This window comes from Protobothrops mucrosquamatus, unplaced genomic scaffold (genome assembly GCF_001527695.2).
Source record: "Protobothrops mucrosquamatus isolate PMUCROS unplaced genomic scaffold, P.Mucros_1.0 scaffold642, whole genome shotgun sequence".
NCBI classification, from domain to species: Eukaryota; Metazoa; Chordata; class Lepidosauria; order Squamata; family Viperidae; genus Protobothrops; species Protobothrops mucrosquamatus.
In genome coordinates, this window is record NW_015386933.1 from 229,634 (window position 1) to 251,611 (window position 21,978).

The following is a 21,978-nucleotide window of genomic DNA, read 5'->3' on the forward strand; positions in this document are numbered from 1 at the left end:
AGCGGGACTGGCCTGAGGGATTTTAAAGGGGGTTTTAATTACTTTTAAATTGGACATATTTAAATATTTCGTTTTAATCAAATTTTAATTAAGTATGTATATATGTTAGTATTTTATTCAATTGTCAGCCGCCCTGAGTCCGTAAGGAGAAGGGCGGGATATAAATGCAATTAATAAATAAAATAAATAAATAAAATATATTCTACTGTACAGCTGAAATAAGAGTGGCAAAATACACAGAACCTTTTGTCCATTTCCTGTACAAGGTGGTGCAATATATCTGAAGGGAAGCAGGGATTTCTGAAAATATTATACCAACAATACTAATAAAGAATCTGTTCTTTTTATAGAATCTTCCTGTGTTTGTTAGCTACATGGAAGTAAATCACCCTAGATGTTTGATTATTTAGAATATATACAAAAACATATAAGAACAACACTTTCTTTTGATCCTTCCCCTTTCCCATTCAACACTGTGCTTTAATTAGAAAAAAACAAAGTGTAATTCTACTTCTCTTTGTTTATAACATCCTTCAATGTTTACTATTGACACTGCTTCTAGAAGTTGCATGCTACTGAAGTAAAATCAAATAAACGTAGCTAGTAGAAATATGTGTTCATTTTATACTTCTGCGGCATTATAGATCATATCTGACATGACAGAAAATTGAGGAAAAGTTAAAAAGAACATTTACAGAACAAGAATGATTTTCTTATGCAGATATATACGGAGAGGTAGATAAGACAACTATGAGAAAGTAATCTACAAATCTCAATTTCTCTAAAATAAAGATTTACAATAGGCAAGCTGACAGCTAGACATAATGGGGAAAAAAGAAAGTGGGGTGGAGGGAATCACCCAGAATTGAATATCTTCATACAAAAGATCCTTCTCTGACTAAAGCTGCAATTTTAAAATATCTTTACTTAAGTGCTGTGAGATAAAAGTCTGTTTATTTATTTATAGACTTTCCCTCTTAACTGATATGTGTGTGTGTGTGTCTCTCTCTGTGTGTGTGTGTGTGTTTGTGTGTGTTTAAAAATTCAAACTTCAGAAGAACGCAGACTAACAACAAAACAGGTGAGAAGACAAGGATATCCTGAAAAGTTCTAATGTTCATCTGGATATTTCAACTGATTCCCCATTGAAACCAATCTTTTAATGTAATACATATGGGAATTGTTTGCCATTCTTGTATTGTGTTTTACTAATCTGACATATTTCTAAAAATTCTTAAAAATGTCTTATTATGTCTTACCAAAAAACGTAGGACAATTCTGCCCAAAATTTATGTTGCTAAGTGAGAAATTTGTTAAGTGGATTTTGCCCCATTATATGATTTTTCTTGCCACATTTGTTAAGTGAATCACTGCAGTTGTTAAATTAGTAATAGGGTTGTTAAGTGAATCTGGTTTCCCCATTGACTTTGCTCATTAGAAGATTGCAAAAGCTGATCAGTTGTCAAGCATGGGGATGCTGCAATGGTCGTAAGTGTGAAAAATCATCCAAAGTCACTTTTTAAAGTGCTGTTGTAATTTTGAACAGTCACTAAATAAATGGTTGTAAGTTGTATCTTGGGGAGGACAAAAAATTGTAGGCTTAACCAACCCATCGAAGTTAAAGAACTGAAAGAAGTTTAAAAATCTTTAGACTAGAAAATCTAATCCAAACTAATAAATCATAAGCATACAATCTTGTTACTCAAAGTATGTAGTAGAGACAATTCCATTCGACCTGTCATTAGTTTACCTGTTGGATAGTAAGTTTACTGTAACAAAATTGCAAGTTGAAGCACTAGTATAATGAACTATTATCCACATTTGTATACTATGTAAACTAATATCAGTTCCTACAGAGTATCACATATATTTTTAATAAAACTTTATCAAGCTGAATTAACACAAGCTACCATTTTAAATATCAATCTTCAAACAAAGATGCATCTGATAGTCTTATTGAGATAGAATTTATAAGTGTAGAAACACAAATCATTAAGATAGCAACATATGCATATGTTCACTTTAAGTACAAAATGGTATTTATATATTGTTATTTAAGCCTGCACTTCTTGATACTAAAAAAAAGATTGCAAATGTTTTATTTGGAAGCACACATACAAACCCACACTTACTGTATAAGCAGGAATATGCATCTTCTGTCAGGTCCAGATCATTTAAGGCAGACATGTCAAACTCGCGACGTTACATGACATTGTGCAACATATCGGGACAGTTTTGCCATTGCTGGCACTGGGGTGGGCGCGGCTTCCACGTGATGCATACGGCCTGTGGGCCGGCAGTTTGACACCCCTGATTTAAGGCAATCTTGAAACTCCTAATATGCCTCTGAGGCAGGAAGGGAGGAGTCCCAAGGGTTCATTATAGAAGGAATCTCTTGAAGCATACTTTTTGCACTTCACAATTAAAGAACAATCTGGAAGGCCAACTATTGTGTTTAAATTTCACCAAGTTGATAAATAAAATAGAAAATATCCATGATTACCAGTCTATATCTTTGTGACTATAGTACTATATTTTTATTTACAGTGGAAACAAACACTGTGATAATCATTTTACTAAAGCAACCTATTATTCTATGTTTCCAACCCTACAAATATTAATATAAATATTATTAGTAAAGTATCAAATTTTTCCCACTTAAAGGCGTATACATTATGCAATCGCCTAGGAAATACTTAGGAAGAATAGGATGCATTTCAGTAAAAAGTAATATTTCCTATATCATATGACTCTTGATATCCTTACAGATTAGTATACACAGTCAAGTACATACAGCCAAAGAGACACACTGACTGTGAATATATTTCACAATTTTAGCATTCTGTTAAAGTATATCACAGAAGGTGTTTTCCTTCTCTTTGTTATAGATTGTTGAAATGATTGCTAGGTGATAGTTGAAAAAAAAGCAAAAAATGTTCTGACTGCTGGATGCAGAGAATTTGCACTGGGGGGAACTTTATTTTCTTACACAATTTATAGATACTGGCATTCTGATCCAGATCTGATTCATAGGAAAAGCCTGCCTTCTCCTTGCATCCCTCAGTTTATAACACGTAGCTTCCTATCCCTCTTGATATTTAAAGATTCTGTAGCAGAACAAATTAAGTAAGAAGAATACATCCTTGAAAGCAACCCATCAAACTGTATTTGCAGCAATATCTTACATTCTAAAAATAGGTATTTCAATGGCAGAGACCAACTTGGGACTCAAGCTGCCTTCTGCTAAACTGGTAATTTTGCGACTGGCCATGCCCACAAGACCAAATCCAAAATATGCTGTTAAAATTTCAAATGTGCCCTCTTCCCTCCAAAATTGTTACTATTTCCAATGAGTCCCAAATGTGCTTTTTCAAGAGGAAACTGGAATTTCTTTGTTTTTCCTTGAAGACATTTTGCTGCTCATCTCTTTCTTGGATGAGAAGCAAAATTCTTCAAGAAAAAACAAAGTCCAGTTGTCTCTTGAAAAAAGCACCATTGGGACAACCATGACCTGGATGACTGAGAATTGGCAGAGACACCTCCAATGAATGGGAAAATTAAAGTATAATAAAAAGTTTACCTGCTTGGTTAGTGGTCACAGTGACAGACACAGCTTGGTCTTGGATTGGATTTTGCTTGGATACTCCATTCACTGCCCAGATTTCAAAGGTGTAATTAGTATGAGCCAAAAGGTCAGTAATGGAAACCCTAGTGGACTTCAAATCATTCTGCTGAGGGCTGAAGTGAACACCACTCCCACAGGACCGGCAGCGGGTCAGATCACTAGCTCCACATCTCTTACACACCACATTGTAAGAGACATCTTCACGACCACCTTTGTTCTGGGGGGGACTCCATTCCAAATTCACTGATGTCTCATTGACATTGGAAATCAAGTTCTCTGGAGCAGATGGAGGGCCTGCAAAAGAAAAGCATCCCTTTTTAATTACCTAAATAAAATAAAAAAAAAATAGGAAGCTTCTTTAGAGAACTATCTACACAAGATTATGTAACTTCTTTGGGTTCAAGAGCTACAATTGCACTTTGAACATTATGCTATGTGCTGATCTCCACAAAGAGTAGAGAGTTCAGGACAAAGAGATACACTTAGGATAAATACTACATTTAATTTCAGTTCATTTAAATGCTTGTAAATTGTTACTTGAATCGCTTCCATGTTTTCATAATTCCTCTTTCTCTCATATTAAAAATTATAGTTGAGGGGGATTTCAAGGAACCCAACAGAGGTGTGTGCAGCCTGGAGTTCTCATGATATACTTCTCTGACCTGCGTTGAAGCTTCATACACAATGCATTGCAAAAAGTAATTCTAGCAGTTTTCTTGCTTTTGTTTCAGTCAGAAGCTACCTTAAAATAAAAAGTGCTCCTGTACAATTACATCCATATTTCCAAATAGATTTCCATTTGTAAATATCTGGCTGAACAGAAAAATGTATAAGCAAATGGCCAACCTACCATGTGCTGTGCAGTACCAAAAACAAAAAAACACAACCCACAGATAACATCATCAGTCATTAATTTGAATGATTTGGGGTGTAAGAATGAGATGTCATACAATTTTCTACTATCTATTAAGCCTAAGAATAGATTATCACTGCCTACATGCATGTATTGTACTTCTTAGTCTGGAAAAAAAAACCCAGAACACAGCAACCAATTTCTGAATGTGCAAATTGTTGAACTAAGGCCCAAAGCAAGATCATAATACCCTTAAAATGAGGAGCAGGTTTGTGAATGAAAGGTTTTTTTTCTGTTCTTTTATCCTGACCCTTGTTTTGATCATCTTCCTAATCTTGATATTTACTAGTCACTGAACATCAAAAGTAAAAATAAGCAAACCTTTATGCAACTTTCCCCCCTCACTTTTAAGTACTCATTATTCTAATCTTCCAGCCACACATGTTTATTCCCCTTTCTAACTAGCATTTCTATATTAATTCATTTGGGATTTTTTGTGGAGGGGTGCTGGGGGACATAGAATGGCACTGGAGGATTAATATATTCCAGGTAATGTCTGTATGGCTTCAAAGGGTCTGATATTACAGGTATGTGTGAGCTTGCATTTTATACAAACTACACATACTGTATGTATAACTTGGTTCTAATTTAATATACTAAAACATTAGATTGGTAAAGCTGGCCTTTGGAAATATGTAGAAGGATATCTGTACCTGAGTTACACACTTGTGAATGAGAAAAGTTGTTGTTAATGGGGAAAAGGTGAGCAGTCTGTGTGGGAGTATACATGTGCAAGTATATACATGTATGGATAGCCTAAAGAAAAATATTGTAGCAATGAGAAATATGTGCAAACATGAATGAGACAACGGTAGTACTGTTTGTGAAAAAACATTTCATTGTGCATCTGTGTGAGCATTAATGAAAGGAGATTGTTCTCCCTATAATTGGAAATTATGTAAATTGTCTTTAACATTCAATTCTTTGGCTTACTGTATCTCCTGTCAGAAATACTATATCTTGAGCTCCTTGAGAAAAGATCACATATACATCAGATTAATAAATTATTTTTGATGGGTTGCAAGGGTAAATGTCTACATAGAAATCCCTACAAAGATGCCAGATAATAAATAGTTACTTGTACTGAATGGTTCCTCCCAATTTCAGAATGAGTACATGTTAAATCAATTACAACTGTTTTAGGATTTAAAAACATAGCATCCATCCAATTCATTGTGATGCTCTTGAAGGGACTTAGTTCAATTTTATGTGTGGAAATGTGCTGCTCTGAATCAGGTTAATGAGGGCAGATATGATATTGCTGCCATTACGGAAACATGGTGGGATGAAACTCACAAATGGAACACACAGCTAGAGGGATTTAAATTATTTAAAAGAAACAGACCAAATAAAAGAGGAGGTGGAGTTGCTCTCTATATAAGAAATAACTACATCTCTACAGAAATAGAGCACAACAATGATGAAAACTGTACTTGAATGCATTTGGGTCAATATAAAATGGAGGGGGGGATGAGCCTCATCCCTAGGTACGACTTGCTGATGGACCCTCCGTCCAAAGGAGGCGTCCGCAGATGCAAACTTGTCTAGTATGTAATGCCGTACAAAGGGGGAAGGTGAAGACCATGTTGCAGCCCTGCAAACCTCCTCAATGGACGCCTGTGCGGCCCATGCCTTGGAGGTCGCAGCACTGCAAGTTGAATGTGCCATGACATGACTTGGGACTGACAGGGAGTGCGACTGGTATGCCTCCGCAATGCAAGCCCTGATCCACCTGCCTATTGTTGAGGCAGACACCCTCTGACCCATAGTGGAGTGGTTGAAGGAAACAAAGAGGGCTTTAGAGTTGCGGAAGGGCGCCGTTCGCTTGATATAATAGCATAACCCTCTGTGGACGTCCAGTGTGTGCCACTGTCGTTCCAAGCCATTAGACGGATTGGGGAAAAAATCTGGCGAAATGACCTCCTAGGATCTATGGAAAGAGGTGTTGACCTTGGGAATAAAAGTAGGGTCCAGGCGAAGGACTACCCAGTTCTGGTGGAAGGTACAGAGATCATCTCTAACCGACAATGCCGCAAGCTCAGAGATCCGCCTGGCTGATGTGATAGCGACCAGGAAGGCAACCTTGAGTGACAAAGACCGCAGAGCACAGGTTCTAATGGGCTCAAACGGTGCTTTGGTAAGGGCCCGTAGGACCCGCGGCAAGTCCCAAGAGGGATACCTGTGAACCACGGGCGATTTCGTGTTGGTGGCGCCCTTGAGGAAAGCGCGTATCCTGGGATGCTGGGCCAAAGGCACAGCATTGGCGCAGGTAAGTAAGGTTGATAGGGCCACGACCTGTCTGCGGATGGTATTGGGCGCTAAGCCCCTATCAAGGCCTTTGAGTAAGTACTGCAGAATCTGTGGAATCATCAATTCTAAGAAATCTAGTTTCCACCTCTCGCACCAAAGGCAAAAATTCCTCCATGTGGAGTCATAGATGCGATTTGTCGCCGGCCGTCGGGAGGCCTGAATCAGGGAGATCACACCCACCAGATATGATTCCTGGTTCAGAATCTGGCATTCAAGTGCCAGGTGGCTAACTGCAGCCACTGGGGTTCTGGGTGTTGTAGCATCCCCTGGCTGAGAGACACAGACTTTTCATAGTTATAAACTTAGATGCTGGAATAAGATACATGTCAGACATTTAACTTGGTTTTTGTTTTTAATGTTTATGGTTTTAATATTTGAATGATTTTATATTGTTTTAATGCTGAAACTTTTAAAATTGTTTATTGGGAGCCACCCAGAGTTGGTATAAGATGGACAGCTATATAAATGTCATACATACATACATACATACATACATACATACATACATACATACATACATACATATGTTCATAAATGTATTATTGCGGATGATCTATTCATTTTAATAGAATATATATGGGAGTGCCCTTGTGGCATTAAAATAAGCCACAGTCATCCTTAAAATCCACTTTTGTAAATCTTGGAGCATTGTTCACACAGACAAACTCAAAGGGCTAAAAAAATCCTGAGAGCACAGATTTCTTTCTCTCCTTTTCTCTCAGAGGGAAAAAAAAACAAGGAAATGCGGCACGTTGTCAATGAGTGCAATATCTTTTTGAAGGAAATAGGTTTACCTGAAAAAGAAATACTTCCCGCTTCACATATTGTCAAGCCACCACCTTTATTGAGAGAATCTGCAATAAAGATCCCAGTAGGCTTTTACAATTGACAAACCAAACAAGCCTGTCCTTTTGTTGACATAAATCTTTTCTGACACACATTACCCTTTAAGAAACAAAACAATAACACTCTTCAAAAACATCAGTGAACAGACATTGTTTAGAAAGGCCTCTAAGCAATTACTATGACTAAGATTTTAATAGTGTCTGCCCAGACTACATTTTCATGAATAATCTGCTGAGCAAGTTTTTCTGAGCAAATTCCTTGGGTGTGATTAGATGATATCCTCAATTAAAGCTTTTTACAACTTGACCAGATGGAAAGGTTGTTCTATATAGGATGCAATCTTATTTTCAGAGCAGTGTTCTACTGATTTTAGTAATAACCAAAGTGATGGCTATTTTAATCCCTCAGAATCTCAGTTTTGAGGTAGTCTGTAGACTTTGAAAGACAAAGTAATGGTGAACTAAAATTTCACTCCTTTTTTTTTCCAGGGGCCTTCCCAATGGGGTGAGTTCATTTGTTCTGGTACACAGACAGGTCTTGATTACTGCTGATAATGAATCGCATGAAATGATGGAGAATTTGCACTATTCAAAGTAATATTTATGGGGGAAAATTCCATTCAGCTCAATAGAAATATTATATATTTAAAATATGTGCTTATTAATGAAATATAATAGCAAAAGAATATATTTACAACTTTAAATTATTTTTAATAAGTCTGCCCTTGAAGACTGCTTAGAAGCTGTAGGTAATGCAGGAAGTGGTAACAAGGTTGTTACCTAGACCAGAGGTGTCAAACTGCCGGCCAGCAGGCTTGTTGCATCATATGGAGGCCACGTCCACCCCAGTTCCAGCAATGCAAAAAAAGTCACGATACGTCATGACACATCACGTGACACTGCGAGTTTGACACCCGTGACCTGGACCATCCTTCAATTATTTTTTATGTGGTTTTAACTTCTTTTATTGTTTTCTAATGCATTATAACCTGCTATGAGATCTTCTAGATCAGGCATGTCAAATTGCCGGCCCATGGGCCGGATGCATCATACTGAAACCGCGCCTACCCCATTGCCGGCAAAAGGGAAAAAGTCACGATACGCCACGTGATGTCACGTGACATCACAAGTTTGACATGCCTGTTCTAGATAGATTTCATAAATATTTAAAATAAATAAATCAAGGGAACAAAAGACAAGCTGGAGGATAAACCCATATCCAAAACATAATATCTTCTATATTCTGCTTTATTTCATCAAAATAGCCATCTTCTTTTTTGTGTGTTTTCTTGAGCCTTCTTTTTCTCCATTTTTCACACAATTAATGTCTAAAAGCCTAATGATAACTGCACATGCAATAGCTTCAGCTGTGCTCATAGTAGTCTCTCAGTAAGTGAATTTTGGCTTGTATTAAACATGACCTGGTATCAGTTTATTTAAACAGAATATTGCATTATTCAGACTTGCATTTGTCACAACCTATCTGTTTGGCCCCTACATTACCAAGTCCGTAGCAGGGTTTCTGGGTTATAAAATCTGTAAACCCCCTCCTAAGAAGAATTTCCTAAACTGAATATTACCGACTTTCTATTCTTACATTTTTTTTGCAGGCATTTTCTTTGTCAATCTTCTTAACAAATTTTTATTCTATTCATTTCATGTATACTTGATACACAATATGTATAGTGTACACAGACACAAACACAAAGGTAAAATAGCTGAACACAAGCATAGGATCAGCTGAAGACAAAGATGTAAGTTTTTTCAGACAGTGGACTTATCTTACTCCAACTGCTCAAGCGTTAGTTGCAAGAGACCCACAGAACAGTGAGCATAATAGAAAGACGTAAACTAGTCACTTCATTCACTATTTTCTTTTTGACAGGTATCTTAGCCACTAAAAAACACATCGGAAACCAGTGAATACAAATGAATTATGGTTCTGCTATGTTGCAAGGCTTTGGCAGAAGAGAAAGCAGCCACATCTTATAAGAATAGGATGAAATTGACAGAGGTTTGTTGTTGTTTTTCGGGTTTATGCAAATATTTTCCTTTCTCTCAGTCTTCTGTACTCAGTCTATGTTATTGAGCAACAAGCGGGCCTGGCCTAGGGAGGATTTTTAAACTGGGTTTTTTAGAAATTTTAACTATCACAACACAAAAATTTTGGTTTTAATTTGGTTTTATTCGGTGGGGTGTGTGGGTCTTTCTTTGTTTTAATAATGTTGTGAGCCGCCCTGAGTCCTTCGGGAGAAGGGCGGGATATAAATTGAAATAATAAGTCCCCTTCAATCACAGAACATTTATTTCTTGGATACACCGACTTCTTCAGAACAAGAGGACACCTAAACCTGTTTTAGTTGCTGTCATGAAAATATTACATTAATTATAGTCTGTAAAAATCTAAGGAGAAGCACTTTGGTGTAGTGCAGGGGTAGTCAACCTTGGCTCTTTTATGACTCGTGGACTTCAATTCCCNGTTTGGACCTTAAGAGCCCTACATGATATGGGGCTAGTGAAATGAGGGACTGCCTCTTTCTCATTATATCTACCTGTTCCTTCATGTCTGTTGGGAGAAGGATGCTGCAGATCCCACCTATCAAAGAATTTCATCTGATGGGACCTAGGAAGCAAGATTTTCTGAAGTGGCCCCTATCCTCTGGAACATCAGGTAGGGAATGGAACTTGTTAAGTGAGACCCAGCTGTACTTCACTATATCTGCTTATTTTTTCCCACTTTTATTATATTGTATTCCAATATGTTCCCTATCTCATCAGACACCCACACTTCTATAATTTATGTATTAATTTCTTAGACTAATTGTTTAAGACTTCCCATAGCATCTCAACTTTCTGCTGCAAGAAATTCCAACTCCACTTGCAGGATAAATGGGAACTATGGTCTCTTTCTTCCATGACTTCAATCATCACATATTTTCTAAGCTGCCAAGAATGTATCAATACTGTCTTAAGGTTGAGAGCTTAAAGCCCTTCAGATCAGCACTTCAATGTTAATCTCTTTCCCTTTTTTCTGTCGTGAAAGACAGGTTATAAGCCACAGCAAACAGTGTGGCTATGCAAGTTTGACTTTGAAAAAAAAAAGAACTATATATGTGACAGTTATTTTTTCTTCTTGGTCACCTACTATTGGGAGTGAATTTCCCCATTAAAGATTGCTCTTACTTTACAGCTGGTTGTTCATTCTTGAACACTGGCTTTATATGTTTTTACAAGGGACATCACTGGGTACACTATGTGTAGAAGTCACTTAAAATATCAACCATCAAATACTTTCTATAGTATGTGAAAATTATCAATATTGTAAATCAAATGATCAATCTACAAAGCCAATTTGATCAGATGCTGGAAGTCCCACTCTTACCTAAGACCTAGGAGAAAAGACAGGTTTTCAATGTTATTTTAAAGGGGGGGATGAGAGGCCAAATTGATCACTAATAATAATAATAAAGTTGGAAAGGACCTTGGAGGTCATCTAGTCCAACCGCCTGCTCAGGCAGGAAATCCTATACCATTTCAGACAAATGGCTGTCCAGTCTCTTCTTAAAAACTTCCAGTGTTGGAGCATTCACCGCTTCTGGGGGCAGATTGTTCCACTGGTTAATTGTTCTAACTGTCAGGAAGTTTCTCCTTAGTTCTAGGTTGCATCTCTCCTTGATTAGTTTCCATCCGTTGCTTCTTGTCCTGTCTTTAGGCACTTTGGAAAATAGCTTCACTCCTTCTTCTTTGTGGCAGCCCCTGAGATATTGGAACACTGCTATCATGTCCCCCCTCGTTCTTCTCTTCATTACACTAGACATACCCAATTCCAGCAACTGTTCCTTATATTTTTTAGCCTCCAGTCCCCTAATCACCTTTGTTGCTCTTCTCTGTACTCTTTCTAGAGTCTCAACATCTTTTTTACATCGTGGTGACCAAAACTGGATGCAGTATTCCAAGTATGGCCTTACCAAGGCATTGTAGAGTGGTATTAATACTTCGCGTGATCTTGATTCTATTCCTCTGTTAATGCAGCCTAGCACTGTGTTGGCCTTTTTGGAAGCTGCAGCACACTACTGACTCATATTTAAGTGATTGTCCACTAGGACTCCGAGGTCCCTCTCACAGTTACTACTATTGAGCAAGGTACCCCCTATACTATACCTGTACATTTGGTTTTTCTTGCCTAAATGTAGAACCTTACTTTTTTCACCACTGAATTTCCTTTTGTTGGATAGTGCCCAGTCTGTCCAGATCGTCCTGTATCTTAAGCCTGTCTTCTGGAGTGTTGGCTATTCCTGCCAGCTTGGTGTTGTCTGCAAATTTGATTATTTCCCCATCTATCCCCTCGTCCAAATCGTTGATGAAGATGTTGAAGAGCATCTTCAACTGATACAGAAGGCCTATTTCCTGCATCCCCTTAGATGACACTGTAATCGACAAGATCTGGAGAATGGACACACTGTCTAATCGTAAAGGATGTGTAGAAACTATAATAACTAGGCAATCTGTCACATAGGTAGGACATGCCATGAAAGGCTTTAGGAGCTGCTCCTTAAATTGCATCTAGAAGCAACTGGCTAGTCTTATCTAATTAAATCATGATTAAAGAAACATTAATTACAAAATGATCTAGCATTTGGAAACAGCAGTAAGAGCCTCGGTTACATATATTAATACTGAACTTAAATTTTAAGTTTAAATTCTCAAAAAGCCAAAACATTGCCATTGGTATCTAAGATATAGAAGTTGAAAGTTTCAAGAAAAATAGAAAAGTTTGCAGAAGTATAAGTCCAAGGAGAGAGAATCTTTGCTGGTGTTTTTGCTTTTTATACATGAATGATGACTGGATATTACCAGTAGAAGCAGAATCTTGATTATTGGAGAAAAGCAACAGAAAAGCTGAGAAAACAATAAACATGAATAGGAATATGTACAAAGAAAGAAGCTGCTCAGAATGTATGCAGGTTAGATTGGTTGATACTTGGGCAGGGGTGACCAAGAATATTAAATTAATAAGTAAATCTCAGAAAGCAATAAAGATAAACCATTTCTGTATTGTTGCCAAGAAAATTATATAGGCATGATCATGTCAATCTGCTCAGATTTTAAAAACATACTAATTCTATCTAATTTACTTTGCCTACTAACAGTGAATTAAATTACAGATAAACCCACTGTAAGCATTGGTTTGTATGTTTAGAATTAATGGAAAATGGGAAATATCACAGGAAGCTACATAAAAGAAAAGACAGTCAATATCCTTTCAAGGCTCTTCTTGTAATAAGCTTGATTACTTATAGTTCTTGTATGCCCACCAGTGATCTTAACATTGTGTAAGCAGACTTCTGAAATTGGATGTAAAAGGTGTGTTAAATAAAATGAAGCTGTATCATTTGCAAAAATTAAAGAAAAATACTCTGCTTGTTTTTTATATACACAATGGCTTAATGAAAATTCCTTGGGTCCATTTGCATGTANCATCATTTCATTATGCTTCATTATGCTGATAACTGTCAGAAAGCATTAGAAGCGGAGGTTTTGAGTAATAGGACTGAAATGGTAATTTAAAAACAATATCCTTTCTAGGGGATATAAACAGTGAGCTACATTTAGCTATAAAAAGGCAAAACAACTTAAATTATACCCTCAGTTTATAGGGAGGCCCTTTTTCAATTCCCTAGCAATCTGAAGTGAACATAGAGGTTTTAGAAAAAGACACTAATTTTCTACAGCTTTTGAAAATGTGGAGTCTTTAACCTAAGTTCTCTTTTGCAAAGGATTTTACAGGGAGATTATTTTATAATGTCAATCAATTGCTTTTTGTTTGGATAGCCCAAGAGACCAAATTATTCGCTATCATTTACAAAGAGACAGATTTACATTAGGCTTTCAAGATAGATAGACAATATTAATTACCTTGACCTCATTTAGATTAATATGTTTGATCAAATAAGTATCTCTCCTATATGCTAACATAACTCAAAAATAGACAGTATGACACATAAATAGAAAGAAATAATATTTGGGTGATTTTTTTTAATTGCTAGTATTGTTTAATACCATGGTATAGTTTTACATGGTTCTGAGTTGATTTTAACCTTGGTGTTTTATTTTCATCTGATTTTTTATTATTAGTGATAATAATAACTCTCTGCTTTAGAAATTACCAGAATAAAATTTCATGAAAAATAAATTAACAAAATAAATCATCAAGATAAATTAAAATATCATTTTAAAATTGATGTAAATGGTATCGTTCTCATTTACAGAAATACTACATTTTCTAGAGGAGTAATTTCCAAAACAACTGAAAGACAAATCCTTTGTAATAAAGCAAAAATATGTAAAATTACATATATATTGTTCTTCAATGTCATATTTTATCAAGTTATTGTACTTTGCCCTTAAACTTTTTTCTTTATGCTGCTGGCTGTAAGCATTCTATTCTGACAACTCTGAGTAGTTAGTTAGGCTAGAATAATATCTGACCAGTCATTCCAGTTTTATCTATCAACATATACATTTCAGCTATCTGTCTGCTGAATTAATATCTGTCTGCCTGGACATATTTTGCTCCTATCACTTATATATAGGCTTCTTATGAGCTGTTCAAGCCGTGCTCATATCTGAGTATATAAGTGAAGAGAATACATGCTAGAATGCTATAAGCATGTAAATCAGAATGCCAGGCTCAAACAGAGGCTATTTAGTATATCCAAAATACCTACAATATACTGTTTTCAATAAGAATGGATTCATTCTGCAAAAGATCTGAAGCCAGTGTGCATCATCCCACAATTTATGCCTAGATGAGGACATGTGATTAGCATTGCAAGAAGGGAACATTGCCAAGCTAATCCTGATAACTAACCCACCCACAGGATAGGGGTCAGTGAGTCCCATTTATTTAGTGGATTCTGAGGTAAATGGAGAGTAATATCCCCAGCAAAACTGATGGCACACGCTCACTCTGCACTCTGAGGACACCTCTTCCATAACTATGCAAACTTCACTGCAAACACTCCCTTCGCCTCCTCCTCTTTCATCATTGATCTCCACTGTGGGCTTGCAGTGCTCTATTTTTATGATCTATGAGACTCTCATGTGCACTCTTCACCAGCCGGAACTTGCAAATTTAATCAGTCTTAAACCGCCCACCATATGCTGCCAAACTAGCAGCTCTGGCATTCACATTGGATATCCACTTTCTGTCTTTCACTTACTGTAGGTCAAGTCATAAACATAAAAAACTGATTTAAAAAGAGTATTCAGTGATTATAAGATTCAAAATTTTAAAAAGAGACAGATACTTAAGCTATAGTCTGGATAATGGCAATGCTAGTGATTTTTGTGTGCACACTAGCCAATTCATAAAATTAAACTTTCAATTTTCTAATTTATCTTAGGGAGTTATATAAAAAGGACAGTACTAGAAAGAATTCTAGTTTATTTCCTGCTACTATGAAATTCAAACAAAACAGAATTAATTAAAGTGCACTTCTTCTGATTTGGAAAATTAAGATATAGAAGCTAAGTAGTTATTTCCATGGCTAAAGCGACTATTACATATAGTACAATGATAGAAACATGGGAATAGCAAGAAACTAAAATAAATAATTAACAATACAAATGTCTTTCTCTCCTCTGCAAAATTAAGAGGAGAGTAATTTTCTACACATTCCAGGTGTTTTTCTCCAAATTATCCAATATTACTTTTTTTACCTAGCTTAATAGTGAACGGAAATCTGATTTTACAAGCCAATGGAGCAGAGTGTATGTTTTTGCTAAAAGAATGGTCTTAGATTCTATGTTTTATTTCTTCATTAGGGGGCCGTCACACTGAGTGATTACTAAATGCAAGGCTGAATGAGACTGCTGGAGTAAAAGACAGCATAATGAACAAAGAAGGTTCTTGATTATTATAGCTGTCAGCACATAAGAATTGGGTTTATCACTTGGTTTAACCAAGTGGTAAAAAAACCCTAAGATAAATGTGAAAGACCCTCTGCTGTTTGTGTGCTTTTCTATTTCTCCTGGTTAAACAAGTTCAGTGAAATAAGCAGCTTTTTTTTTTGAAACAAGTATTTAAATGATATCTCTCTACCATCCTACCATGCATATTTTGAATAGCCAATTTTGCATTTAATTTTGTGTCTCTTGTTTTGACAGAAACCAACTCTTATCTAAATATTTATTTTATCTTTATTTTTATTCATTTTGTACTGTTATTATTTGTAAACAGAAGTTTATATTCATAGTCCTTTAGAGTCAGTACAATGTACTGGTTGTGGCATTAGGGTGTGTGTGTGTGTTTGTGTGTGTATGTGTTTGTGTGTGTGTGTGTGTGTGTGTTTGAGTAGTAGTGATCCTCACCCATGGAATTTACTGAGTCATTTTGGAAAAGTCCCTCTTTTTCAGTCCACCTTAACAGTGGTGGGTTTCCAATATATGAACAACTGGTTCTCTGTGTGGACTTTCCAGAAGTCCATTCTGGGCCTGGACAAAAAAAAATTAGCTACTGGTTCTGCCAAACTGGTGCAAACTGGCTGAATCCCACTGCTGCACCTTACCACAGAGTTTGGAATGACAGTGGAGCAGGTCTTGTATTCCATTTAGATACACGCACATATCAAAAATGCTAATATTATAAGATGTAAAGAACATTTAAAATGTAAAGCACTGTTCTGTTAGAAGAAAAGATTTATGTTTATGTAGTTTTGGTGTATGGTGTATGGTGAAAAATAAAAAAAAAATATATATTCAAAAATGCTAATATTAATCACTAATAGCTAAACTATCACCAGTCAGAATACTGAAATATGAAAAGAATACATTTTATGTAAGTTGCCTAGCTTCAGAGTTCTTTCAGGAATTTCCCAAATCTAATAATATGTATCTGTTTTGACCTCAAAATACATACCCAAAACATTTTGAAATATTTCAAATTAGAATAATTTTACTTTTATTCTTCAGATGTCCTGGAGTTGGCCATTATAATGCTAGTTTCTTGTGAAGAAATTATGAACTTGAAACTTTGATATATTTTGAAGACAATAACCTGAATAAAGTTTCTTAAAAGGTATTGGAAAATCAGCATAATTTCATCTAAAAGTGGATAGAGGTTAGAGTTGTCAAAAATGTACATTTAGTGAGGAGAGTATATCTCAGGGACACCTATTTCTCTTGATATATTGTAGGATAATACTAATTATAACAACTGGTCACTTGTCTGTGATTGTTGGTATTAATGTTAGTGCTGCATCATTAGGAATTTATACTTGATTGGCTTGATTATTCCTGGGTTTAGATATGCTTGAATGCATTTTCAGTGGACAGTTATTCCTCATGGAATTTTATTATCACACACACAATGGTTCTGAACAGTTCTGATTTGTATGAAGAAATATCCTGGATATTCTTCCCAACATAACTCTTTCCAGAGTTATTTAATGAGGTATAAATCATATGTAACCCTCCAGGTAATACTGAAATAACCAGTGATGAAGGATATTAGGAGTTATAGAGTTTCATCTTAGACTGTTGATAATATGAATAGGGGTCTCTAGATGATTGTTCCCAAACAAGTCAGACATTGGAAGTCAATAAAAAAACTACATTTACATGCTATAGATTTTAGGAACAAATATTTAGCTGCTCGTGTGGTTTGTTTAGCCTTTTTTTCAGGAAGAAGCCAAGAGGGAGCACTTAAGTGTGGTGCCAAGATGTTCTTTTTGGAGTGTTTCACCTGGATGGCTTTTTACTCAAAAACTGGTATATCTTCTCTTTATTAGATATTGTGGATTGTTTTGCAGGTGAAAAAACTATTTATGACTACTTGGATATGACCCTGTAGTCTTCCTAGAAATGATTTGCTATTGCTTTCTCCCAGAGTGTTTTTCAATGGCCTCCTTTGGCCATTGTAGTCCTGGGATTTTTTTGAGTCTTCTGTCCAAGTACTAATCAGGACTAACACTGCTTAGTTGTTTTGGGATCAACCAAAATATGCTACAGGCTGCAACTACTATTTCCATTCAAAAGGGACTGGCTAAAAGAAATAATTTGCTTTGGACAAAACTTACAACCTGTCTCCAAGATAAATATTTTTCCTAAGATCCAATACATGGGCATCAACTAAAGTTCTTATTGCTTTGCCTGTCCACATCCTGCTCTTTTCTTTTCTTGATGCTCTTCCAGCTCAAATGTTTTGTCTTGTCTGTTGAGGAAAGGAAAGGAAAGGAAAGGAGAAGAGAAGAGAAGAGAAGAGGAGAGGAGAGGAGAGGAGAGGAGAGGAGGGGAAAAAGGAAAGGGGAAAGGGGACAGATGAGACAGTATGCCATGGCTGACTTCTAGAGAATCAATTTAAACCTGTAGTTTATTTATCAAAATATTGGGATATAGCTTTCAGATTTTTTTAACTTGCAAATTATATCTATCTTCAACTGCACTTTTAATAAGCTCTCTTATATAACCAGGCTCTTATTCACTTAAGCTTCAATTTATCCTTTCTTCAACTTCCAGCCCCTCAAATTCTTCCAACATCTAACCACATTTCAGTGGGTTTGGAAGTATCTCCTTTTTATTGTGGCAAGACAATTAAATACAGACTAGCTCCTGGCATGTTTAAATGACATGCTTTTTAGAATTTGGCTATTCTCAGCACTGTGAATTGATAATTATGTGGTCAGGGAACTAAACAAAAGAACACTAATGTTTCCTGATTGTTAGGAATTTTAATCCAATCTTTGGAATAGGAATCAGATTTTAAAAAGATGACACACAGACAGCAAGGGAGCACATTTGCAACTTGGAGCAGGTTTTGTTTAAATTGAAAGAAAAAGAGTTATGAAAAAGAAAGATATAAGAGTTTAAATATGGCATTATCTAAAACTGAACTATAGCTTAAAGAAGGTACAAATGTAGAATTGGAAAATATCATTTGGTTATATTATATAGTTCACTGTAAAAGAAGAATCCTGAAGAAACCTTGAAGAGAAATCAATGATTTCTACAGTAAATCCAGCTTTAACCAACATAGTTATTCACTAAATTTGTTAGGGCTACATTTTATAGAACCCCTCTTTTTTTAAGATTTAAACCTTGCTAATAACAGCCATGAGGAATCAAAGTTGATTTAAAACCTCAGCTATAGAATAGCCAATACGTTTTGATAAAAAAAAAACTGAGACACATTATAAAGTTTCTCAGGTAGAAGTTGAAGGACTGGTTATCCTGAAATTGAAACAGACATGAGAATGCAAAGCTATATACAGATTTTCAGTAAACAAAAAGCTTCCAAAGAAAGATATAGCAACAAATTGTGTAGCAATAAGATACTTTAGTTTGGAAGACAGAATTCCAATTCTATTCTGTTGTCCTTTTTTTATAAATCAAGATAAGAATCAGGGTAGAAGGCAGAAATATTCTAATTAAACATTATCAACATGTTACATTTAAGAAAGTGCTAATGTAATTGTGAAATCAACTACTAAAATGTTTACCAGCCACATTCCTATGTGCCATATAGGTAAACAAATCACAGTCAATCAGACTATAAAAATAAATGTACATTTGATTAATTTTAAAAAATCTGCCCAATTAACCAAATTAAGTAGCGTCAAATAATGATTCTACATTCTTAAATCATTATATGTCCAACATTATTTTAACCAAATAACTATCAAGAAGTCTTACAGGTTTGCTCAAACATCCTACTTAACTATTACTGCTAAACTAATTTTTTTCCAAAAATGACAGTGACAGTGACAGTCAAAAACACTATCAACCATAATTCAAATAGTTGTTCCGTTCTTTAGAACCTTGAAGCTATACAATAAGACTACCATTTCAATTTTAGAAAACTGAAATTGAAACAGAAATGAAAGCAAGAGATTAATTTTTAAAAGTCAGTTTTTTAAAATTTATTTAAAGATAGCTGTAACTTGGCAGACAGCAAGGCAATTTTTAAATATGATCACTACTAGCAGTTTTATTAAAGCTAATACTTGCAAACTGAAAAATTCCAGGCAATCATAAAATGGTGGTAGAAAGAAAAAGAAATGTTTTAAATACTCCTTAGTGGAGTATTAAACACAAAGAAAATGAGTTGTGGAAGTTACTCAGACAAAGTAGAAAACTGCAATAATGAAGTGAAAGAGGCTAAGCATAAGAGAAAAAATGTATATTAGAAAATGAGTGCTACAAAAGATGAAATGAGAGTATGTGGAAGAAAAAGTTCTTTATAAACTTAAACAGTTAAGTATAAGTGATAAAGAAACAGCAAGACAGTGGGGAAGCATTAAAAATGTAGCATTTTAATGGAAACCAAAGTTGTTTTAAAGTGAATTAAGAAAGTTAAATAAGCAGCTTCCAGTAGAGTGAACTGAAGTAAAAACAACAATAATAATTTTAAAAATCGAGTTTGGTGAAAACTAAAAGGCGAAATAAATCCTATGAATGTTAGTGTAAAGAACAAAAGCTTGATAAAAATTGAAAAAAATGCTGTTACTTTCTCTAAATAGAGGAAAAGGTAAAACTGAATGCATAAACTACAGGAGGTAGAAAGGTGTTTGGCAAAATTCTGATTAACATGTATGAGAAGTGGCAATAAGCAGGGTTTGAAAAATAAGTGTGTATTTATACTGAACAGGGAGGTGTGCTGAATAGTTTGTGCTCTTTAGCAGATTACTTAGAGATATATAAATATGAAAAAGTTTATTGTACGTTTGTTCATTTAGGAAAAGCATATGATAAGGGATGAATTATGCGGTAATTTGAGAAATTATGGGATTTAAGGTTGATTGCTGAATGTAATGAGAGGAATATATAATAGAAATAAAGAATTCATAAGAATAGATAAATGCTTAGTGAATGGTTCAGAATTGAGCAGAATGGTGATGTCCATTTACTGCTTACTGAGTTTACAGATAAATACATAAGGAGTCTTCATGGTGACATTAAAGATATCTTGGTTGGGTAATTGGTTTGTATACGATAATGTTTTCATTGGCTGAAAATGGAATGGCTTGCAGGGAAAATAGAATATACAACACAACAAGCATGCATGAGAAAATTAATGTATCAAAGACCAAGGTAGTTGAGTTTGGCAGGGAAAATATATATAGGGGGAAAAGTAGAGCAAGTACATTTTTATAATAGTTGCTAAAAATTAATGAGTGGAGAAATTTTAAGATGTGTAATAGGGGTATAAAGGCGATTAGTAGCATGTGATCTCTTGTAAAGTATGAATACTGGACAAATTAAAATGGTCCTCTGTAAGAACATGTTTCTGTCCACTTTGTTATATGGTAGTGAGTTCAGTATGTCATTAAAAAAAAGTTGAATGCAGTGAGAATGGGGCACTTAAGAAGCAGATAGTAAAAAAAAAGAGATAGAATGAAAAATAAAAGGGCCCGGAATGAATGTAGTTTTGATACAAAAATGAAAAAAACATATTGATTTGAGAATGCTCCTATACAGAGAATAGAGCAAAGAAGCAGAAACCAAATGTATGAAGGAAAAATAAATGAGAAAAGAGGAAGAAGAAAACTGAGAAATATTTGTTGGATGGAATTTATGAGATTCTGAAAGAGGAGAAATAAGTTTAAAGTTGAGAAGACACTATATGAATCAATAAATGGATGTAATCAGTGGTGGGATTCAAATATGTGAACAATCAGTTCTCTGTGTGGATGCCACTTCCGGAAGTTCTGGGCCTGGGCAACAAAAAATTAGCGAACTGTCTGAATCCCACCACTGGATGTAATGGAAGCAAGTATGTATTACAAAGATAGAATGACATAGAGAAAATATAACTGATGTTTATTTAAATTAGATTTTAATTTTCTTTTGCTTATATTCTATCTTTATCCTGTGCCTTAAAGCATGTATTTAACTTCTTTATTACTATTTCTTACTTTTTTTCAGCATTCTACAAAGTGTTGATTACTCCAATAGGTAAGCATGACAGATCTGTTTTCCTGAATATAGTAACTACAGAGGGTATAAGGTGAGTCAGTTTCTTCTCTTCTGGAAGCCTCACTTGCTTCCCAAGGAATACTGAGAAATGTACCTATTGTTAGATCGCGCAAAAGCTCATGCTTCCCTCTGGCCCCAGGTCCACGTGGTCGCCTTTCCCAAAAGTCGGTGGAGCGGCTCCGCTACTGTTGCCTTCTGTTTTAAAAAGACAGCATAGAAGTTTAAGAGTCCCAAAAACGCCTGCAAGTCTGTTTTATTTTTTGGTGTGGGTGCTTGCTTTATGGCTTTTATTTTTTCGTCTGTGGGATGGA

General features: G+C 35.5%; 1 protein-coding gene across 1 annotated transcript in view; it reads right to left on the minus strand.

The window, feature by feature from the left end:
- Positions 1-21,978, minus strand: part of EPHA4 (EPH receptor A4) — a 147,136-nt gene that overhangs the window by 63,842 nt on the left and 61,316 nt on the right. The window contains exon 5 of the mRNA XM_015817860.1: positions 3,581-3,919. Within this exon, the coding sequence (XP_015673346.1) occupies positions 3,581-3,919 (339 nt within the window). The remainder of the gene's footprint in view (positions 1-3,580; positions 3,920-21,978) is intronic.